Source organism: Amphiura filiformis, chromosome 12 (genome assembly GCF_039555335.1).
Source record: "Amphiura filiformis chromosome 12, Afil_fr2py, whole genome shotgun sequence".
Lineage (NCBI taxonomy): Eukaryota > Metazoa > Echinodermata > Ophiuroidea > Amphilepidida > Amphiuridae > Amphiura > Amphiura filiformis.
Window position 1 is genome coordinate 340,236 of NC_092639.1, and position 19,814 is coordinate 360,049.

General features: G+C 38.4%; 2 protein-coding genes across 3 annotated transcripts in view; both read right to left on the reverse strand.

The window, feature by feature from the left end:
- LOC140165612 (ubiquitin-conjugating enzyme E2 T-like) overlaps positions 1–19,814 on the reverse strand; it is a 264,610-nt gene that overhangs the window by 126,858 nt on the left and 117,938 nt on the right. The window lies entirely within an intron of this gene.
- Positions 1–19,814, reverse strand: part of LOC140165609 (E3 ubiquitin-protein ligase SIAH1) — a 69,262-nt gene that overhangs the window by 9,708 nt on the left and 39,740 nt on the right. For both annotated transcript variants that reach the window (XM_072188892.1, XM_072188891.1), the window contains exons 2-4: positions 9,622–9,837; positions 4,569–4,808; positions 3,030–3,222 (exon numbers count right to left, since the gene is read on the reverse strand). In XM_072188892.1, the coding sequence (XP_072044993.1) occupies positions 3,030–3,222; positions 4,569–4,808; positions 9,622–9,817 (629 nt within the window). In that variant the 5' untranslated portion in view covers positions 9,818–9,837. The remainder of the gene's footprint in view (positions 1–3,029; positions 3,223–4,568; positions 4,809–9,621; positions 9,838–19,814) is intronic.

Genomic DNA, 19,814 nt, shown 5'->3' on the forward strand with positions numbered 1-19,814 from the left:
AACATAAGAGCTATCTCATCTGAACTAATCAATAGTGGACTTGACCCTTCCACACAGGTCTCGACTGCAGAAGACAAGTTTCAAATTTTCTTATCCTCTTGCCTGTTTACTGGACCCTATGAGCTAAACAAAGAATTGCTGCAACCCAATGTCTCCAAAATGTACCCAAATGTTTCCAAAATGCACCCAAATGTCTCCAAAATGCACCCAAATGTAATAGGAATACACCCAAATGTATGAGGAATACACCCAAATGTAATAGGAATACACCCAAATGTATGCGGAATACACCCAAAATGTATGAGGAATACACCCAAATGTATGAGGAATACACCCAAATGTATGAGGAATACACCCAATATACTCTTACCTGTAGGCAAAGTTTTCTGCCTGTTTTCTGGACCCTATGAGCTGCACAATAGCAAAGAATTGCTGCAATCCAAATACACCCAAATGTCTCCAAAATACACTCAAATGTAATAGGAATACACCCAAATGTAATAGGAATACACCCAAATGTATGAGGAATACACCCAATATACTCTTACCTGTAGGCAAAGTTTTCTGCCTGTTTTCTGGACCCTATGAGCTGCACAATAGCAAAGAACTAGAAGGCTATATATTTGTACACAAATACGGCTATACCCGCATGTTATCGGTTTACACAAACTTACAGTCCTTATTTGCTGAGGACTTAGGTTGCTGTTGTCAGTCTCTCAAATTCACAGTGAAGCTATGCAATTTGATGGATTGAAATTCAATCACGCAATTTGATTAGGGAAAGCTATTCCAGAGGGAGTGTGTAAATTAAATGGAACAGCCATTTCAGAGGGAGTATGTAAATCAAATGGAACAGCTATTTTGGGACCATTTCAGAGAGAGTATGTAAATTAAATGGAACAGCCAAAGGTATGTAATTTAAATGGAACAGTCTTAACGCTTCACACATAGTATTTCCAATCACTATATATAATTATTATAATACGCTATTGAAATTCACAATATGCAATTTGATTAGGGGAAAGCCATTTCAGAGGGAGTATGTAAATTAAATGGAACAGCCTATTTTGTGGCCGCTCCAGAGGGAGTATGTAAATTAAATAGAACAGCCAATGGGTATGTAATTTAACTGGAACAGCCGTAACGTTTATGTTATCTATATTATAATTACGCTATTGTCTGTGAATCTGTTTAGTCTACGTGTATGGGGTGGGATGGGATGGGTGTTATTAACAATATAATTCTCAGGTGCAATCTGTGTACAAACTCTGAGCCCTGAAGCTGCTTTATTTGATGATAAACGGACGGCCCTTTTTTAACATTTGGGTCCCTGGGGCCCATAATATTTGACTTATGAGGCTCATGTACATATGTTGAAGTATAATTCTCAAGTGCTATCAGTAGACTCAAGCTGGGCACTGTAGCTGCTTTATTTACTGAGTAACGGCCGGCCCTATGTTTTAGCATTTTGGGCCCTGGGGCCAATGGTGTGACATATGGGGCTCATATGTACATATAACAATATAATTCTCAGGTGTAATCTGTGAACAAACTCTGAGTTCTAAAGTTGCTTTATTTGATGAAAAACGGCCGGGCCTTTGCTTTAACATTTGGGGCCCGGGGCCCATAATATTTGACTTATGGGGCTCATGTGCGTATGTTGAAATATAATTCTCAAGTGCTATCAGCAGACTCAAGCTGGACATTGTAGCTGCTTTCTTTATTGAATAACGACCGGCCCTATGTTTTAGCTTTTGGGGCCCTGGGGCCCATATTATTTGACGCATGGGTTCCCATATATACATATAACAATATAATGCTAAAGACCTATTAGTGTACCAAATCTGAACCCTGTAGCTCCTTTATTTGCTGAGAAACGACCGGCCCTTTGATTTAACATTTGGGCCTCTGGGGCCCCTAGACTTAATTGAACATCTGGGGCCAAAATGGGCAAAAGGCAATTTTCAACTTAGGGCCCATACATGTGCCACATATGAGCTCTAGTGCCCTTGTAGTTTTATAGCTAGCCTTGTCAATCTGTTGCCCCTTGTTTTAACATTTGGGGCCCTGGGGCCCATAATATATAACATGTGGGGCTTATGTATACTTGTATATAGAGTACCACTGGATCTATCAGTGAACTAACTCAGGGCCCTGAGGCTGCTTCATTTAATGAGAAACAGCATGCTTTGTATTTTTACATTTGGGCCCCTGGGGCCCGTGACCTTTGACCTCTGGGGCCAAGATGTGCAAATGATAAATCTACGGGGTAGGGCCCATAAGTGTACCACATATGGGCCTTGGGGCCCTTGTAGTTTTAGCGCTAGCCCTGTCAATCTGTTGCCCCTTATTTTAACATTTGGGGCCCTGGGGCCCATAATATATGACATGTGGGGCTCATGTATACTTGTATATATAGAGTACCCTGTGGCTCTCATTGTACCAACTCAGGGCCCTGAGGCTGCTTCATTTGATGAGAAACTGCATGCTTTGTATTTTTACATTTGGGCCCCTGGGGCCCGTGACCTTTGACCTCTGGGGCCAAGATGGGCAAAGGATAAATCTACGGGGTAGGGCCCATAAGTGTGCCACATATGGGCCCTGTGGCCCTTGGAGTTTTAGCGCTAGCCTTGACAGAATGATGTGTTTGATGGAGGAGGAAAAGGAGAAGAAGGAGGAGAAGAAACCATAGAATGGCAATATACCCGTTCATGCTTCGCATGCGGGTATAATTGCTGCAATCCAAATACACCCAAATGTCTCCAAAATACACTCAAATGTAATAGGATTACACCCAAATGTATGAGGAATACACCCAATATACTCTTACCTGTAGGCAAAGTTTTCTGCCTGTTTTCTGGACCCTATGAGCTGCACAATAGCAAAGAATTGCTGCAATCCAAATACACCCAAATGTCTCCAAAATACACTCAAATGTAATAGGAATACACCCAAATGTAATAGGAATACACCCAAATGTAATAGGAATACACCCAAATGTATGAGGAATACACCCAATATACTCTTACCTGTAGGCAAAGTTTTCTGCCTGTTTTCTGGACCCTATGAGCTGAACAATAGCAAAGAATTGCTGTAACCCATCAAATTTCTCTTGTTTCTCTAGGACCAACATAAAGTGATGTCCAAAGCAACTCTGCATCATCACCCAGTCCACTGCTCCTGGCAAGTTGATATCAGTTGCAAGGAATACTATGTCTTCACCTGTAAAGAAAGCACGCAAAGCTATCAGCACACAGTTCTATTCACTGTAGAGATGTAACAGGATAAATTCCCATAGCGGTACGTGAAAACAATTTTTGAAGGTATAGCCCTGGACACTTAAGTTCGTTCGGCTTATATAAGGCGGAAATTATTCGGCTTTTGTTACTGCACACGCGTCAATGAAGTCTCAGCTCACGCTCGCGTATATTCACATAAGCGTGCGCCAGTCACACATTACACAATGCACAACTAGCATAACTTAGCACTGCGCCCAACAGCGTGCACGCCATTCTATATCAATACACAGTGTTACATGTATGAGTCTTATTTTTTCCGGATTATATAAACTGAACAGACTTTAGAGGTACGCTGTAACTCTGCATCGAACCATTGATTATCAAAGAATAGGCATAACGACTTGGATCATAATTCTATGGAAATTTCACATTATGCTGCTCGTCAATGTATGTTTCACTCACACCTGTACGATATCCGTGTCTTCAAAAAGAGCGGTATTGTATTCAATTTATGATCGCACACATACACAGACATGACAGGTGATGAGTGCAGCCTACTTATATAGTGCAGGGCAATATATTCAAAAATTGTTTTCACCTATCGCTACGGTACTTAATTATGTTACATCACTACTTCTACGGCAAATAATATGACCTATAATGAAAAATATATATTTTTGTTAGACCTACTCCCTATTCCAGAAAAATAAAGCACTAATTGTTTTGGATTAAAAAAATATTATCCTGTCGAAACATAGCTAAATCCTAATCCTTTAATTATGGATGGGTTCTGAATTCACATCCTTCTTGGTGGGGAGGGAGGGTTCCTGTCATTTATATGATCCTTACTTTACAATGTTGTTATGCTCTTATATATACATGAGTTAGATGTGGTATGAATTGGTCTAGTGAGCCTTGCCATTTACAAGATGCCCCTGGACATGGGCAGCATCAAGTCTGAATTCATGTCCTTCTTGGTAGGGAGGGAGGGCTCCTGAATATCATCCTTACCTTGCAATGTTGTTATACTCTATGTGCATGAGTTAGATGTGGCATGACTTGGTCTAGTGAGCCTTGCCATTTACAAGATGCCCCTGGACATGGGCAGCATCAAGTCTGAATTCACATCCTTCTTGGTAGGGAGGGAGGGCTCCTGAATATCATCCTTACCTTGCAATGTTGTTATACTCTATGTGCATGAGTTAGATGTGGCATGACTTGGTCTAGTGAGCCTTGCCATTTACAAGATGCCCCTGGACATGGGCAGCATCAAGTCTGAATTCATGTCCTTCTTGGTAGGGAGGGAGGGCTCCTGAATATCATCCTTACCTTGCAATGTTGTTATACTCTTATGTGCATGAGTTAGATGTGGCATGACTTGGTCTAGTGAGCCTTGCCATTTACAAGATGCCCCTGGACATGGGCAAGAGTAAGGTCTGAATTCACATCCCTCTTCATGGTCTGGTTTCTCTGTATAGGACATGGTTGCCATACAACCAGAACTGGAATATTTGCATGGGAACATCACTGTCTGGGCAACTTTCTCCATCGCCAAGTTTCGGATGCTCCCTGGAAAAAAAAAGTGAAGAAGGAATTGCACATCAATAATTTCACTCTTGCAGCTTTATCATCATTGCAGAAAGAAACGTAATCAATCACCTCTGAATCTGCAGCATGATCAAACATAACTACAATTTAATCCAAACACAATATATCCTAAACAAAGACAGATTTGTTAACGATATCTACTGTGTCCCAGAGGTTGTCATACAAGATCCCATTGTTGACTTGTTTTGGAACACCAATATTTAGTGTTTGTTTTTTTTTGACCAAACAAAATGTTAAAAAAAACACCCGTTTTAATGTGTAAACGGTTGGTGATTTAAACTTCAACACCCCTACTTGTAATAAAATGCATGCCAAAAAAAAATCTTTGAATAAAAATTTGCCATAATTTTTTATTTTGCTCCCAAAAACAAAATATGTGCAGCCTACAGGAAACAAACTTCTTTTTCTAGCCTTTACATAAAAAAAACAATAACTATAGTTAAAATTTGAACCCCTGTTGAAAATATCATGACATAGTATTTTATTTGTTCATAATCATATTTTTCCTGTGGAGTTGACACCCAGAAAGTGGCCTCACCAGGGATGAACCCCCTTGTTGTTATTAAATTAGACACAAGTACTCAACCACTTTGCCATGAATACTGCACCATATTTCCTTGAAACAATAGAAACCCTCTACAGCCAGAGTTCCGCTCTACATGTATACAGCAATTATAATTTTAAACATGACATCTAGATCTATTCAGTCTCATTTAAAGGGGTATAAGAGATTCGAGTTTGAAAATGTTTGCGGTTCACAACATTTTTTGTAACTTTTATTGGAATGGTAGCTATAAGATTTTGATTGTTATGGAACAAAGCAAAAGTTCCTTCTATGATGTCCTTTGAATGAAAGTCCTTACGTTAAAGCAGCAGTTTCTAAACTGTGGGTTGCGACCCTTTTGGGGGTCATGACCTCTAAAAAAGGGGGTGACGGGATTTACTGGAAAAATAAAAATACATCTCAGTGCTTTTAAGTGCATTTTGACCCATTTTAGCATTAAAAATTGCAAATTTTAGCGCACTTTTAAGCACATTTGTTATTCTAGCAACCAATCAGCGGGACGACATGGAAATTGTTTCCCCTGGAAACATGATACATTTGTACATATGCAGCTGATAAGTTTCAAAAAGTAATGGCATTCTCATTATGTTGTGGGTCACACATTATTTTCCTTATGAAATTTGAGTCATGGAAATAAAATTGGGAAGCCCTGCATTAGAGGGAGGGAGGAGTCAGCCCCCTAACGAAAGCACTTTCATTTATCATCAAACTTTTGTTTTGTTCCCCTTTAATCTAACATCAAAATGAACTACACATATTATCACAAAATCTATCACAGACATCACCCAGTTTTGAGTATAAAGTACATCCTAAAAACTCAGTCAACACCCAAGAATATTATATTTGTTATATGCCTTTTGTTTTGATCTAGATTAAATATCCCCGTTTATCAGATCCCATAATCAGTACCCACTACCAAACAGTACTGTATTAAAATTTACTAATTTAGTATCCCACATATCCGCCATATAATGTTTCCATTTTCCCGAAACCATACCAGATCCTGTATTATTAATATTCCACTAATTGGCTATTTCAGTTGAAATCCATACACCCCTATGGTATGCATGACTTTAATCTCCCACACAGGGAGTGTGAATATCAAATGGGGTTACCTGAATGGGTGACTCCATTTGAAATCTATACCCCTGTGTAGGAGATAAAGATCATGTCTTCCATATGGGGTGTATGGATTTCAACTGGAATAGCCCCATCCAACAACAGCTGTTATAAAAGTTGATTGTTGACTCATTATATTACAGCTGATATATCAATCTGATCAAATCATAATCTGTACCTAAATATATCATTTATCAAATGTGGAACATTAACTAATTAGGGAAGGGTAAAAATTAATTAACTCATTATACATTAGGTATTCAACTCTTATCATGTATTTTACTAAATATGTAAATTCAATGGTTAAAAGGTGAGTGACCTAATGATTAGGCTATTCCAGTAGAAATCCATACACCCCTATGGAAAACATGACCTTATCCCTACATGTACACCTCCAAGATGAAAGTGTGAATTTCATTCCTGACGCGCTTGGTGCGTTAACTGACAGGACAAAAAAGCTTTCCTTTGTCCGAGACGGGTGAATCATGGTCTGCAGTTAGTTGTGTGGGTGCGAAGAATAAAGTGTGAGTAAAAACATCCTCACCTCTTACAGGGGTTTAAGGATAACTCCATTTGATATCAGCACCCGTGATATTAAGGTCATGTCATTGGCAAAATTTTACATCTCTATACAACCAAGATTTCCTTAGTCACTACCCAACACTCAACGAATTATGACAACACCTCATCACATCCCTATCTATAAAGTGACACTCCTCATCCCTAATCTTCACTGACCATTCCCTTTTACACCCTTGGTTCCATGTACCTTGTAAACACTGACCATTCCCTTATACACCCTTGATTCAATGTACCTTGTAAACAGTGTTATATAGCTGCTATTTATAGCATTCTGTCTGCATTTTTCTCAACTTGGTTCTTCCCTTTCTGCCAAAAAAACTTCCTTCCTTTTTATATTTATATCTAGTACTTGCAAGCCACAATTTATAACAGTATAATGAGCACATCCATCTGAGCCCGCTTTCTCTGTGTGTGACATAATATTGCATCTCTAGATTAGGATATGAGCTTGTTGTCTTCTTTGGCTAGCTATAACTTGAACTTGTACTACTACACAATTATGTAGTTTTTGCTTTTTGATTACTTTTTTGTTTTGTCCCTGGTGAAGACCAGTTTATCAGATTTTATCTGCTTGAAATGTCTGTTAAATTAATTGTCTGTTTGGTATTTAATATGCCTGCACAGGTGCACAGTGATTTTATTCACTTTAAAATAGTTCAGTGTACTTTTATATTGTTTACTTGATTCTTGTCCGTTCCTGTTGTTTTTTGCAGGTTATGCCTTTTGGAAAAACTTTTGAGAAATTGTGACCATCAAAATGGTACTGTTTTATGATCATATTTGGAATCAGCATGAAAAATGCACTAAAATTAGTACAAAAAAGCCAAGTATTGGTTCAGTGGTTCTTGAAATAGCTCTTGATAATTAAGAATATCTCAAAACTTGGACTTTTTTATGTTGAAGTCTACGGCTAGCAGGCAGAACAATTAACAAGGTTAAGTTTGCCTGTGTGCAGTGGAAGTGGATGAAGTGCATTTCAGGAAATAAAACTAGAGCTGAACCAAAATGGGTGAAGTTATAGGCCCAATTTGTGTTTAATTCATAATTTATTAAAGATTTTAAATAAATACATTGGTTTTGAATCCATTTCTTATGAAATGAACACAAATTAAAATTTGCCCATTTTGGATACAAAATTGTAATTGTTAATCACCTGCTGCTGTAGTAATGTTGTTAGGAAGCCTGAATGTGTTGGCTCAATATGCTTTATGGATATTGCTTCCTTTCCTTCCTTCTCATTACATGCCTCCCATTTTAATTGATTAATTGTAGATGTCATATTAATAGGGATTTATCATCACACTTGTAATCGATCCTCCCTTTAATGTGCAACAAAAAGGAAAAGTCTTGCTGTTGTCATAATTTTTAACATTCTGTTTCCTAAAATTAAAGTTCCCAGTTTTTAATTTACTTTGTGAACAATGAACAGGTCACGGGTTTTAATCAAATACATTGTAATGTAAACATTTGGATTTTCAGGTTTGAAAGTCACAAAATTCATACATAGAAGGACAATAATTAATCAAAGGTGCATGGCATATTTGGGACCTATCACATGTGACTGATTATTTAAATAATAAATAGCCACATTCTAAGAGTTTACTCAGTTAAACTTCTTTGTTGGTTTGTTTGGTTGGGTGTCTTTTTTCTGTCTATTTTGTAGCTGTTGTTGTTGTGGGTTTTGTTGTTGTTGTTGTGTGTGTGTTTGTTTGTTTTTTGGTGTTTTCTTTCTTTCCTTCTTTGTACCCCTGCCATCATATTGGGTTATAGAAATCTATACACTCCCTATAAAAGACATGACCTTAATCTTCCACACATGGAGTTTGAATTTGAAATGCAAATGGGGTTACCACGAATGGATGACTCCATTTGAAATCTACACTCCCTGTGTGGGAGAATAAGATCATGTCTTCCATGGGGGGTGTATGGATTTCAACTGGAATAGCCCATTGTTGCCATGACATATAAAAAGCTGTGCTTGTAAATTGTCATTATTTTGTCTGGATATCACCTACACAGTACACACTGTGTTTATTTATAGCATGGACTGTGGACTGGCTGTATCTCATCACATTTATATCCTTCCTCAAAATCATGCACCGAGGACAGTCCTCGGTTGGAAGTAGGTCCACAGTTTAGGGTGAAAAATCTTGTGTGTGTCCTCGTTTGTCGGCAAACACGTACGCACCCCCACCCACATTTCAAGACAGATTGACGCTAATGCACATACCAACTGTCAGCCTTAAGTTACTGCAACCATGGAGCGTATGTCTGATATAGATCCATTTAATGGTCACCTACCTACACCAGAACAAATTAATACTAATTACTTGATTTATTTAAGTTGCTCCAGTATGTAACCTGTGGAACTCCATAAATACCTACCTAATGGATGGTCCTCTGCAAGTGGGGCAACATTAGAGTTTTGGTCAGCAATTAGAGTGAACCATACTATTTACTGATAACTGTAAGTGGCCCCAACATGGAACCCTGTGAAACTCCACCTACCTAATGGTCCTCTACAAGTGGGGCAGCAGTTCAGTTTTGGTCTGCAATTGGAGCAAACCAAATGCCCACTCTGGCACTGTAGTATGGGCGGAAGCACGTAATCAAAACATACTGGACATTCAAATAGACTTGCTAGATCCTGATTGGTCGTTGGAGTGTGGCTCCGCCCTTTTGCGTTAGCTGCTGGTCGACTCATGGTCGCCAACTTACGCAGTGCTGTAAAGAGAAAAGATAAGAAAAAAATAAAGTTATTGCAATGTATTATTACAAAGTGTAATATCTGTTAACTCTACAAATGGATTGCATTTTATTTGCAGAGTAATGACGCTAAAACATTCCACTAAATCGTCACCTGTACTGTTTCTACTGGGAATGTCGCTGCGTATCGGCCACTATTAACCACCTCAAAAGGTGGATAATGGTTGACAGTATCCCCGAAATCACCAGGCATCACCTGGTGATTCTACTGGGAATACATGTACCTTATTGCCTCACATCACCCAGCATACTCTGTCAACCCACAACCTAAGAGAAGGTATCTTACCCTTCCCAAAATCCTTTGCAACATGATGCATTAAAATCAAATGACACTCCTATAAGCCCCGTTATCCATTGTCGAAAGTATCGATAGTCGGAAAATTCATAGACTTCCGACATGTTGGTATACTCAATGGTAGAATCGATACACAAACGATATGGCACACATGCTTAGATTATCCCAAATTACCATCTCCCAATTCCAAGCTGAGCCATGCATGTCGTCTCAAACCCCTCCAGAAGATCCCCAAAAGACTTTGCACGGTCGTTTTGTTATGTAGTGGGGCCTATTTCTATTGTATAAATAATAAACATTGAAGAAACGTAAATTGCATCTTGAAAATGTGTCAATATATCGATATTGTATCGATATGTGTCCAGACTGCGACAAATCGCCTGTCCGATAGCCCGGGGCAATCAATTTTTTTGTCGGGCAACTAAAACCCTGAAGAGCTGTGCCCGATCGGGCAAGACTAAATTAAAACCAATTAAAGCTTTAAGATGCAAAACGGAGTATTTTGGTCAAACCTGGCGTGTTCACGGAAGTGAAAAACAGTCAAAACCAAGTAGAAAACTTCTTGAAACGGCCCTCAAATTTGTCCTATGTAGCAGTCATATCCATAGCAGACATATATGCTAATGAAATGACGTTAGTGACGTATTGGTAGTAAACTATAGTTTAGCCAATTATAGAAACTGTTTCGTGCATATATAATGAGTTTTTATGACGTCATGACATCAGCTGGCCATGTATTTTCATGTACATCGAGATTGAGACGTGTTAGTCGTTGGCAAAAAACGTAAATCGCTGTGACTTTACTGACAAAATGTCACATAAAATGCACATTTTTTCCACAAGAAACAAACAGTATTGAATGCATATGAAATGTTTATTTTTATAGTGGTTTCATGAAAATTCATTTATGTATCAACTTAACCGAGAAAGTATCGGCTTTTCGCAAGAATGAAACCGCCGAATTCGACATACTTACAACTACGAGTTACATGCACTGCATGATGTGACTTTGCTGACAATATTGTTGCCGGGAATATGGGTAATTTTCGGGCAATTTCGGGCAACCAATTTTTGACTATTGCCTGCCCGATCGGGCAAGCTAAAAAATAAAATTTGTCGCGGCCTGGATATGTCACATAATTTGCTTCCGATATATCAACTTCAAAAAACTGTATCGATAACAGGCCTAACTACTAATTACTTTGTACAAGTTCCCTTGACCGAGTCAAGAAGTAAACATATTTTGCAAGATCTAGTCTATGTGCTCTGTTCATTGAGGTACTGTACTTGGTCACTATCGACCCATAAAAAGTCCCATATTGCACTAGATAGGCTCAAATCAGTACAAATACAGAAGAAATGCATTATGGGAAGTGTACGATATCTCCTTTCCCTAGCAAAAATAATTTTGCTCTTGTTCCATGTTCCTGAGTTCATACAGAGTTCATACAGAGTTGGTCCAGAGTAGTAACCTCCGGAAACCTGAGTTTCCAGTAATCAAGGCATGATTTCAATAGAAAAACTCAGGTACACTCAGGCATACTCACTGGAAACTCTGGCCAGAGTCCAACCTGAGCTCTGGTAAATACCTGAGCTCCTCAAATGTCAATCATTGAATGCTTAACAATAAACATCCATATGAATTAAATTAGCTCACCAACACATGCTGTCATTGCTGTGTCAATCAAAGGTTTCAAGTGCCGTTTAGGATATAATCAATAGAAGTGTGTGGTTGACTCCAATACCCTCAATGTTTATTGATGCTGTGTGGTAGTCTTCATCAGGTCTTCACACCCTTCTATGATGAATGAGCCCTCTAGTGATAAAGTGTATTTGCATTTAGCACTCTCAACTTCAATAATTTCAAGGTAGGTATTGTTGATTTTAATTCTGAATACATCGAATGTGGTAATAAATATTGAGTACAAATATAACTACTAATAATTATGACCATAAGTAATATTACTGTAAAAATAAATTATCATTAATAAGAAGAAAAATAAAATCACACTGTTTATTTATATATTAATTACACGGGATTTATTATTAATTAGTAGTATCACTCGTATTATGATTATTTTTTAAAGATTGTACAATAATTTCTGTAAATCTCCTTTCATATATTGCACCCATGTCTGTGTGTGTGTGTGTTTGGGGGGGTGCGTGAGCTCTGAGAACTAATAGTATTAATAGTCAAGTTTTATTTGGCAAAACGGGTCATATGGGCTATAGGCCCTATATTAATTTTGTTTTATCTGGAAATCAAAAGTGCGGTATTATCAAAGTTTTATTTGGAGTACAGGGTATATTAATTTAATAAGTGACTCTTCTTTTTTTTTTTTTGCTGTTAACATTAAGGATATAAACGTAAATGTAAAATTTTGGCGGACCCCACCCTTCCACTTTTTAGATTTTTGAGGAACGCACTGGGCAAAAAAATGGGGCCTGTAGGCTAAACCAGAGAAAATGTGCAGATTTTTCATTAATTTTTTCAACTTTAATTGCTCGTAACTTAGAAACCAAGCCACGTATGGAAATGTGGGTCGCACCATGACGTAGAGCTCTTTAAAATACAGCTTTTATGAAAAAATTGGACAGAGCTCCGCCGTCCGACAGCCCCATTGACGGAACTGTCGGTGGGAACTAAGTCCACATGGTGAAAAAAATTCACAAAAAAGTAAAACAATAAATAATACAAATTGTCACAGGTTTTGCTTATAATATTTATCTCAAACACGAGACAATTATCATGATATGGGTCTACAGTGTGTTTGTCATCATGGTCATGTTTGTGTTGAAATAAATGTTAATAAGATCTACAGAGAAAACGAACGTAAATGCCTATAATATTAATAATCATGGTCCTGGTTTTATCCAATAAATGTTATGGTGGCATGTATAATGTAACGCACACTGCGATGAGAAACTATTTTTTATATAAGTCTTGTTATGATATGCCTACAAGTAATTTAAGTTGGTAAGCAACATATTTTACTTGGAATGGGTATAATGTTCATCTTGTCATGTTATGTTTTTAATGTTTTTGTCTATGTATCTTTGTATAAGCGCTTATTATACTTTGGTGTAAAGCGCTTTATATAAACATGGTTAACAAGGTTAACATGGTTAAGAATATAGGCTAACAAGAAAAGGTACAGATATTTCATAACAGCTTTAGGTCTAATTGCTCGTAACTTAAAAACTAAGTTGACCATGTATGGAAATGTGGGTCGCACCATGGCGTATAGAGCTCTTTAAAATACAGCTTTTATGAAAAAATTGGACAGAGCTCCGCCGTCCGACAGCCCCATTGACGGAACTGTCGGTGGAAACCGGGGTGGAAACTAAGTCCACATGGTGAAAAAAAATTTAAAAAGTAAAACAATAAATAATACAAATTGTCACAGGTTTTGCTTATAATATTTATAAATCTGGTTCCATTATACTTTACTCGATCAGGCACCGTGCTGATCGCAACTCCAGCATGCTCCGCCAAGAAACAATAGGTTCTCCGTCATGCTCCGTCAAAAAACAAAAGGTCCACCCAAAAAGAGCCCAAATTTACAGAGTATCTCAACCATCACGTGTATGCCAATGGTGGCTTTCTGACGGAGCTCCGGAAATGACGGAGCAAGCACAAAAGAATACGCCCAGTCGGCTCCAGCGTGTAGCCCAAATCTGACGGAGTATCTCTGTAAACATGAGACAACAATTATCATTATGTGGGTCTACAGTGTGTTTGTCATCATGGTCATGTTTGTGTTGAAATAAATGTTAATAAGATATACAGAGAAAACGAACGTAAATGCCTATAATATTAATAATCATGGTCCTGGTTTTATCCAATAAATGTTATGGTGGCATGTATAATGTAACGCACACTGCGATGAGAAACTATTTTTTATATAAGTCTTGTTATGATATGACTACAAGTAATTTAAGTTTGTAAGCAACATGTTTTACTTGGAATGGGTATAATGTTCATCTTGTCATGTTATGTTTTTAATGTTTTTGTCCATGTATCTTTGTATAAGCGCTTATTATACTTTGGTGTAAAGCGCTTTATATAAACATGGTTAACAAGGTTAACATGGTTAAGAACATAGGCGAACAAGAAAAGGTACAGATATTTCATAACAGCTTTAGGTCTAATTGCAACTTAAAAAACTAAGTTGATCATATACGGAATTTAAAAAAAAATGGGTCGCACCATAGACTGTTCTTTTTACAGTCTATGGTCGCACCATGCGTAGAGCTCTTTAAAATTTTGGGCCATATGGAAGAACAGGGGAATACTTAAATTTTCCCCTGAATATGGACCCAGTATAAAGAAGAAATAAACAGCTTTCATGAAAAAAATTGGACAGAGCTCCGCCATCCGACAGCCCTTGACGGAACTGTCGGTGGGAAGGTTGAAAAAATCCCACACAAAAAATAAAAATAAATAACGAGAACAGACAAACGTGACAAATTTAAGTTTATTATTAAAAATGGTCATATATTTTGCTATTTACCGGTAATATGGTTCCATACTTTACTCGATCAGGCACCGTGTCATTGCAACTCCGGCATGCTCCGTCAAGAAACAATAGGTTCTCCGTCATGCTCCGTCAAAAAACAAAAGGTCCACCCAAAAAGAGCCCAAATTTACAGAGTATCTCAACAATCACGTGTATGCCAATGGTGGCTTTCTGACGGAGCTCCGGAAATGACGGAGCAAGCACAAAAGAATACGCCCAATCAGCTCCAGCATGTAGCCCAAATCTGACGGAGTATCTCTGTAAACATGGTAAACACGATAGGAACGGTCGGAGCTAATGCCTGGGTCTATAGTGTTTGTGTTGAAATAAAGGCAAATGATATAGATAAAACGAACGTATAGTGGTTGTATCCAATGTAATGGTGGCATGTGTAATGTAAGGCACACTGCCGACAGACTATATCTTATTTTTTTATAAGTCTTACGATACTGTAGGCCGAGTAGCCTACACGAATTTGTTGAGTTTGTATGCAAAATTAAAGTTAATGTTGTGGGTTTTTTTGTTTGTTTTGTTTTTTGGTGTTTTGTTTTGTTTGTTTTTCGGATTTTTTTTCTTCTCCTTTCTTTCGGTCTTTAATTTTTTATTTACTTTTTTTTTGTCTTTTCACGTTGGCCTATAGGCACTATATTATGATTTTTCATTCTAATAATATTGCGTCTATATGCCTATTCCTACCAAGCAGCTTATCCTTTAAAATATTATGGGACGTTTTTTACCAGGCATGCATGTAGCTAGCTCTAGCCTCCAGATACGTAACATGAATATCCAATGAAAGAGTTATCATAGGCCTTATGAATAATAAATACATGATGTATACCAGAGAAGATCTTCTCATCTTCTCTGTGTATGCAAACTGGTTTGTTATCGATCCGATGTATAGGGTCAATGTAGGGACAAAGCCAATACATACTAGGTCAAGTGGGTGCACTTGAATGACCAATGTTTGAGTTCGATCGTGTACTAGGTAACCTGGCAACCAACCATTAAATTCTGAAGCAGAGACTCTGCTGGAAAAGTAAGACAGAAGTCAATCATTATAAGTCTCAACCTGTAACTGATCACTTGTAATAAATATAATACCTTAAAAAATAAAAACATGGCGTCTGTCCCGCCTGGCGGACTTAGATGTGGTTTGGATGGTTACAACACATACTTAGAACGCGGAGAAGAGCCTCCACGTACCACCAACTACAGGAAGCGACTGGCCAAAGGTTTGGTGGTCCGGCGTAAGAAGACAAAAAACGACGAAAATACCAATGATGCTCCTGCTCTGAACTCTCAAGCAAAAAACGTCAGCGACTTGTTATATCCAAACTCGCGGATAACTAAAAAGGAATCGATCATCATACTGATTAACATCGCCCAACGTCATCCAACGGTCAATCAAGAGATAATGAAGGACCTTATATGGGCACTTGAACTTCATCTGCCAAAAGATGTGAACGTGAAACATTTGCAGTCAATGTATAAGTTTTGTAAAGTGAAAGAGGTAAGTATACTAGCAAAGAATTATGTGTTTAATGCTCGTTACATGCATGCCGGAGTTGTCGCATGTCGTCTTGGGATACTTTAGGGCTGTGCAATAATTATGAGCCCTGGGGGAGGGTAAAATTGGGGGGGGCAAGAAATTTTGGCGAGACGAAAGGGGGGGGCAAGCAATTTTGGCAAGCCGAGAGGGGGGGCAAGCGATTTTTGGCACGCATTCACGGGGCACCTTTTTAATAAAATGCTTTAAAAAGGCTTAGGAAAACGGTACGGAAACGCTAAATATGCAAATTTTCCTGCCCCGGGTTTCCTGCTCGCTGCGCTCGCAACATACATCTAGACCATTTAAAGTTTGGAATTTAGGATCCCAAAATTTGGCATGTTCAAGGGGGGGGGCAAAGAATTTTTGGCGGGCCGAGAGGGGAGGGGGCAAGCGATTTTTGGCGGGCCGAGCGATTTTTGGCGAGCCGTTCGGAAATTTTAACCTTCTGGGGCTGATAATTATTGCACAGCCCTTAGTTGAACCATGGTGGGACTCCGAACGGACGTCAGTCGTTCCTATGGTCGTTCCCCGACCGTTGACCGTAATCTCCGTATAGAAAAGAGCACGAAGGTCATTTTAAATAGATCTATTTAGACCGGGTATTAACATGTTTAATGTAAAAATATCTTTGGGTGTGTGCGCTGAGAGGTGGACTAAGACTCCAAACTTTCGCGAAGCACGATAATATTCGTCAATGTTCATTTGAGCTTAGTCCCCCTGGCTACGCCGGCCACTGCTAAGGGCATCAAGAGCTGCATTTGAGCATAAAAATTTCCACCCGACTTGCACGCACAATTAGGCCCTAATAATTTTTGTTTTCTCGAGCTAAAATTTCGGCGGTAGGGGAAATAGTGGGGTTGTATGTGATTTTATATGTCCGTGCATGCACCCCCCCCCCAATGTGGGATGCTGGCCGCCCTTAGATTTTTAGTTTTTTTGTACTTTTTGCTCATTTCTGAACATGTTCGTCAAAGTTTGTCGCCTTTTGCCCATACCCTGAAAAAGTCCTGGCTACGCAACAAACACAAAAATGTCTTTTTAACGTGTTTAACGTTCATTCCAAACGTTTTCAGAACATTATGTCGGGTTAATATAGGCCTATAAAGGTCATGAAAAAAGTTTTTGAAACGTTATTGTAAAATATTTTATGCAAACCCCGGGGATGCAAACATTTTTGCAAAATATTTTGTCAACACTCAAATAACATTCTGTTTAGAATGTTTTGCATGAAGTTTAACCAAATTATTTTTGAATTTTATTAAAACCTGAGACTAGTAGGCCTATATCTGGGTATACTATACTCAGTTAAAACGAAGAAACCAAAGCACTAAAGTAACCAAGAAAGGTGAAGACTCCGGAAACAGAATAAACATCTAGCATGTAAGAATCGTGTATATTGTATCTCTGATAACAAAAAATTTGGCAAATATAGCATTTAGTCTGAGCATGCTGACTCAATCAAAGAAGATGAATAACGTTTTATATAGGCCTGCCCTTTTTAAGGCTTGCCATATAGGCCTATTTGTGTTTGCTGGGTACACCACTCTCTCTTGGCCTACCTCCACATCCACAAATTAAAAAATAACTTAGGCCTGAATAAAATATGATCGGGAGTTTGACCCACGTGGGGTTTGATCTATCAAGTTTTTCGGGAGCCTCACGGCCAAATCGGGTGGGTGGTTTGTATCCCTACTCCTTTCCCCACTTGCTTGCTTTTTCAAATTCGCTGAGACTTGGCACTATATGCCAGTGCAACTCCGTCATGCTCCGTCACAAAACAATATGTTCTCCGTCAGTAAACAAAAGGTTCACCCAAAAAGAGCCCAAATTTACAGAGTATCTCAACCATCATGTGTATTCCTATGGTGGCTTTTTGACAGAGCTCCGTCAAATGACGGAGCAAGAACAAAAGAGTACACCCAATCAGCTCCAGCGTGTAGCCCAAATCTGACGGAGTATCTCTGTAAACATGATAGGCAACGGAGTATTTATATATCATGACGGAGCCGGGGGTGGTAGGCCTACTAGTACTAAGTTCACACTAACTAGTACAAATGACCATATACGGGACGTGCCGCTATATATGGGTAGCATTTTTCGGCCTTAATTTTTCGGTATAATGACCCCTTTTTCTAAGCCAATTTTGGTATATATGAATGGGTCCAATTTCAATTTTGTCTCAATCTAGCCTAAATTTCGAAATTTTCCAAAACAAATTGGGAACATTTGTAAAAACTAAGACAATTTGGGTTAAATTTGGCCGAAATTTTGACTTTTGGTATATCAATTGGTCCAAATTTCTTGAAAAATTGGTATATTTATGGGTCCACTTTCAAATTCTCAGGGGTCAGCGGCACGTCGATCCCTACCAAAATTAAACTTGAGTACCCCCCGGAGGGGGGTGGCAGAGTGCATGCCCCCTTACAAAAATGCAAGAGAAAGAGCTAGAAAAGTGCCCTCTGTTTAAATTAAAGAGAAAATAGTGAAGGAAAAGGAAAGAGGCAAAGAGCCCGTTTCAACGAAGATTAATTTGCAAGCTACGTTCGAGATTGCACATTGCCCTTTTTGCGGCTGTTTTTTTTAGAAGCTCCAAAAATACCGCCGGGTCAAAATGATGATTCCCTCATTTCATAAATTCTTTGGGGCCACGTTCCTGATCATCTTTTCATATGTATTATAAGATGGTATTTTTTTTTTTTGGGGGGGGTTTGCTCTTCCGATTATTATTAAATAGTTTTCCCGATAGTTTTTTGGAGACCCCAATTTCCTTTTAACATTTAAAGCAGTGAGTGCAAGAATAGCCGTTCAGTCCAGAAAGTGTAGAAAGTTCGGCGAACCCGGAAGTGCCTGGTCCCAAACAAAAACAAAGTCCAACATGGCGGACGGCCGGATCGATGTATCGATGAGGGTCGAATTGAATCACGTCACATGTTTTTACACAGCATTTGCACTTAATGAAAGCTAATTATTATTTATTTTAGGTATATTTTTATCACATCAAACAAATTATGCGAAACACATGCATGCATATGAAATGAGTGATTGCACGTGTGCGTACGGCCGGGGGCGACGGCCCTTCAATTCAACTTCAAGTTCAACATGTATGCAATGTATGGTATTCATGGTATTGTAAGCTTACTTAAAGTTAAACTAGGGTAGCCAGAAAAAAGGTGAGATAATATGGGCATTTTGTGACTCCCATTACTTCGGAAGTTTCTGTCCAAAGTATAAAACTATATAGTATAATGTCGAGGTGAGAACGATTTAAATCATTGTTTAAATTAGTGCCGTACACGCTGACTTTCGTATTCGGCGAGGTTTGTTTACAAACAGAGAGGTAGACAAAAGACCGTTCCGCTTGTCCAAACATCATCATCTGTCATCATCATCATCGTCGTCATCATCATTACTGATTACTAGCAATACGTACATCACCACACCAATAAAAATATAATCAGATCAATCAATTTATTTACTGCAAGTCCTCAGAAAAAAATAATATACAAATGATTTAAAATCATGTTTTATTACAATGAATCTAATTGCAATTACAAACAAAAAAATTAAGCTG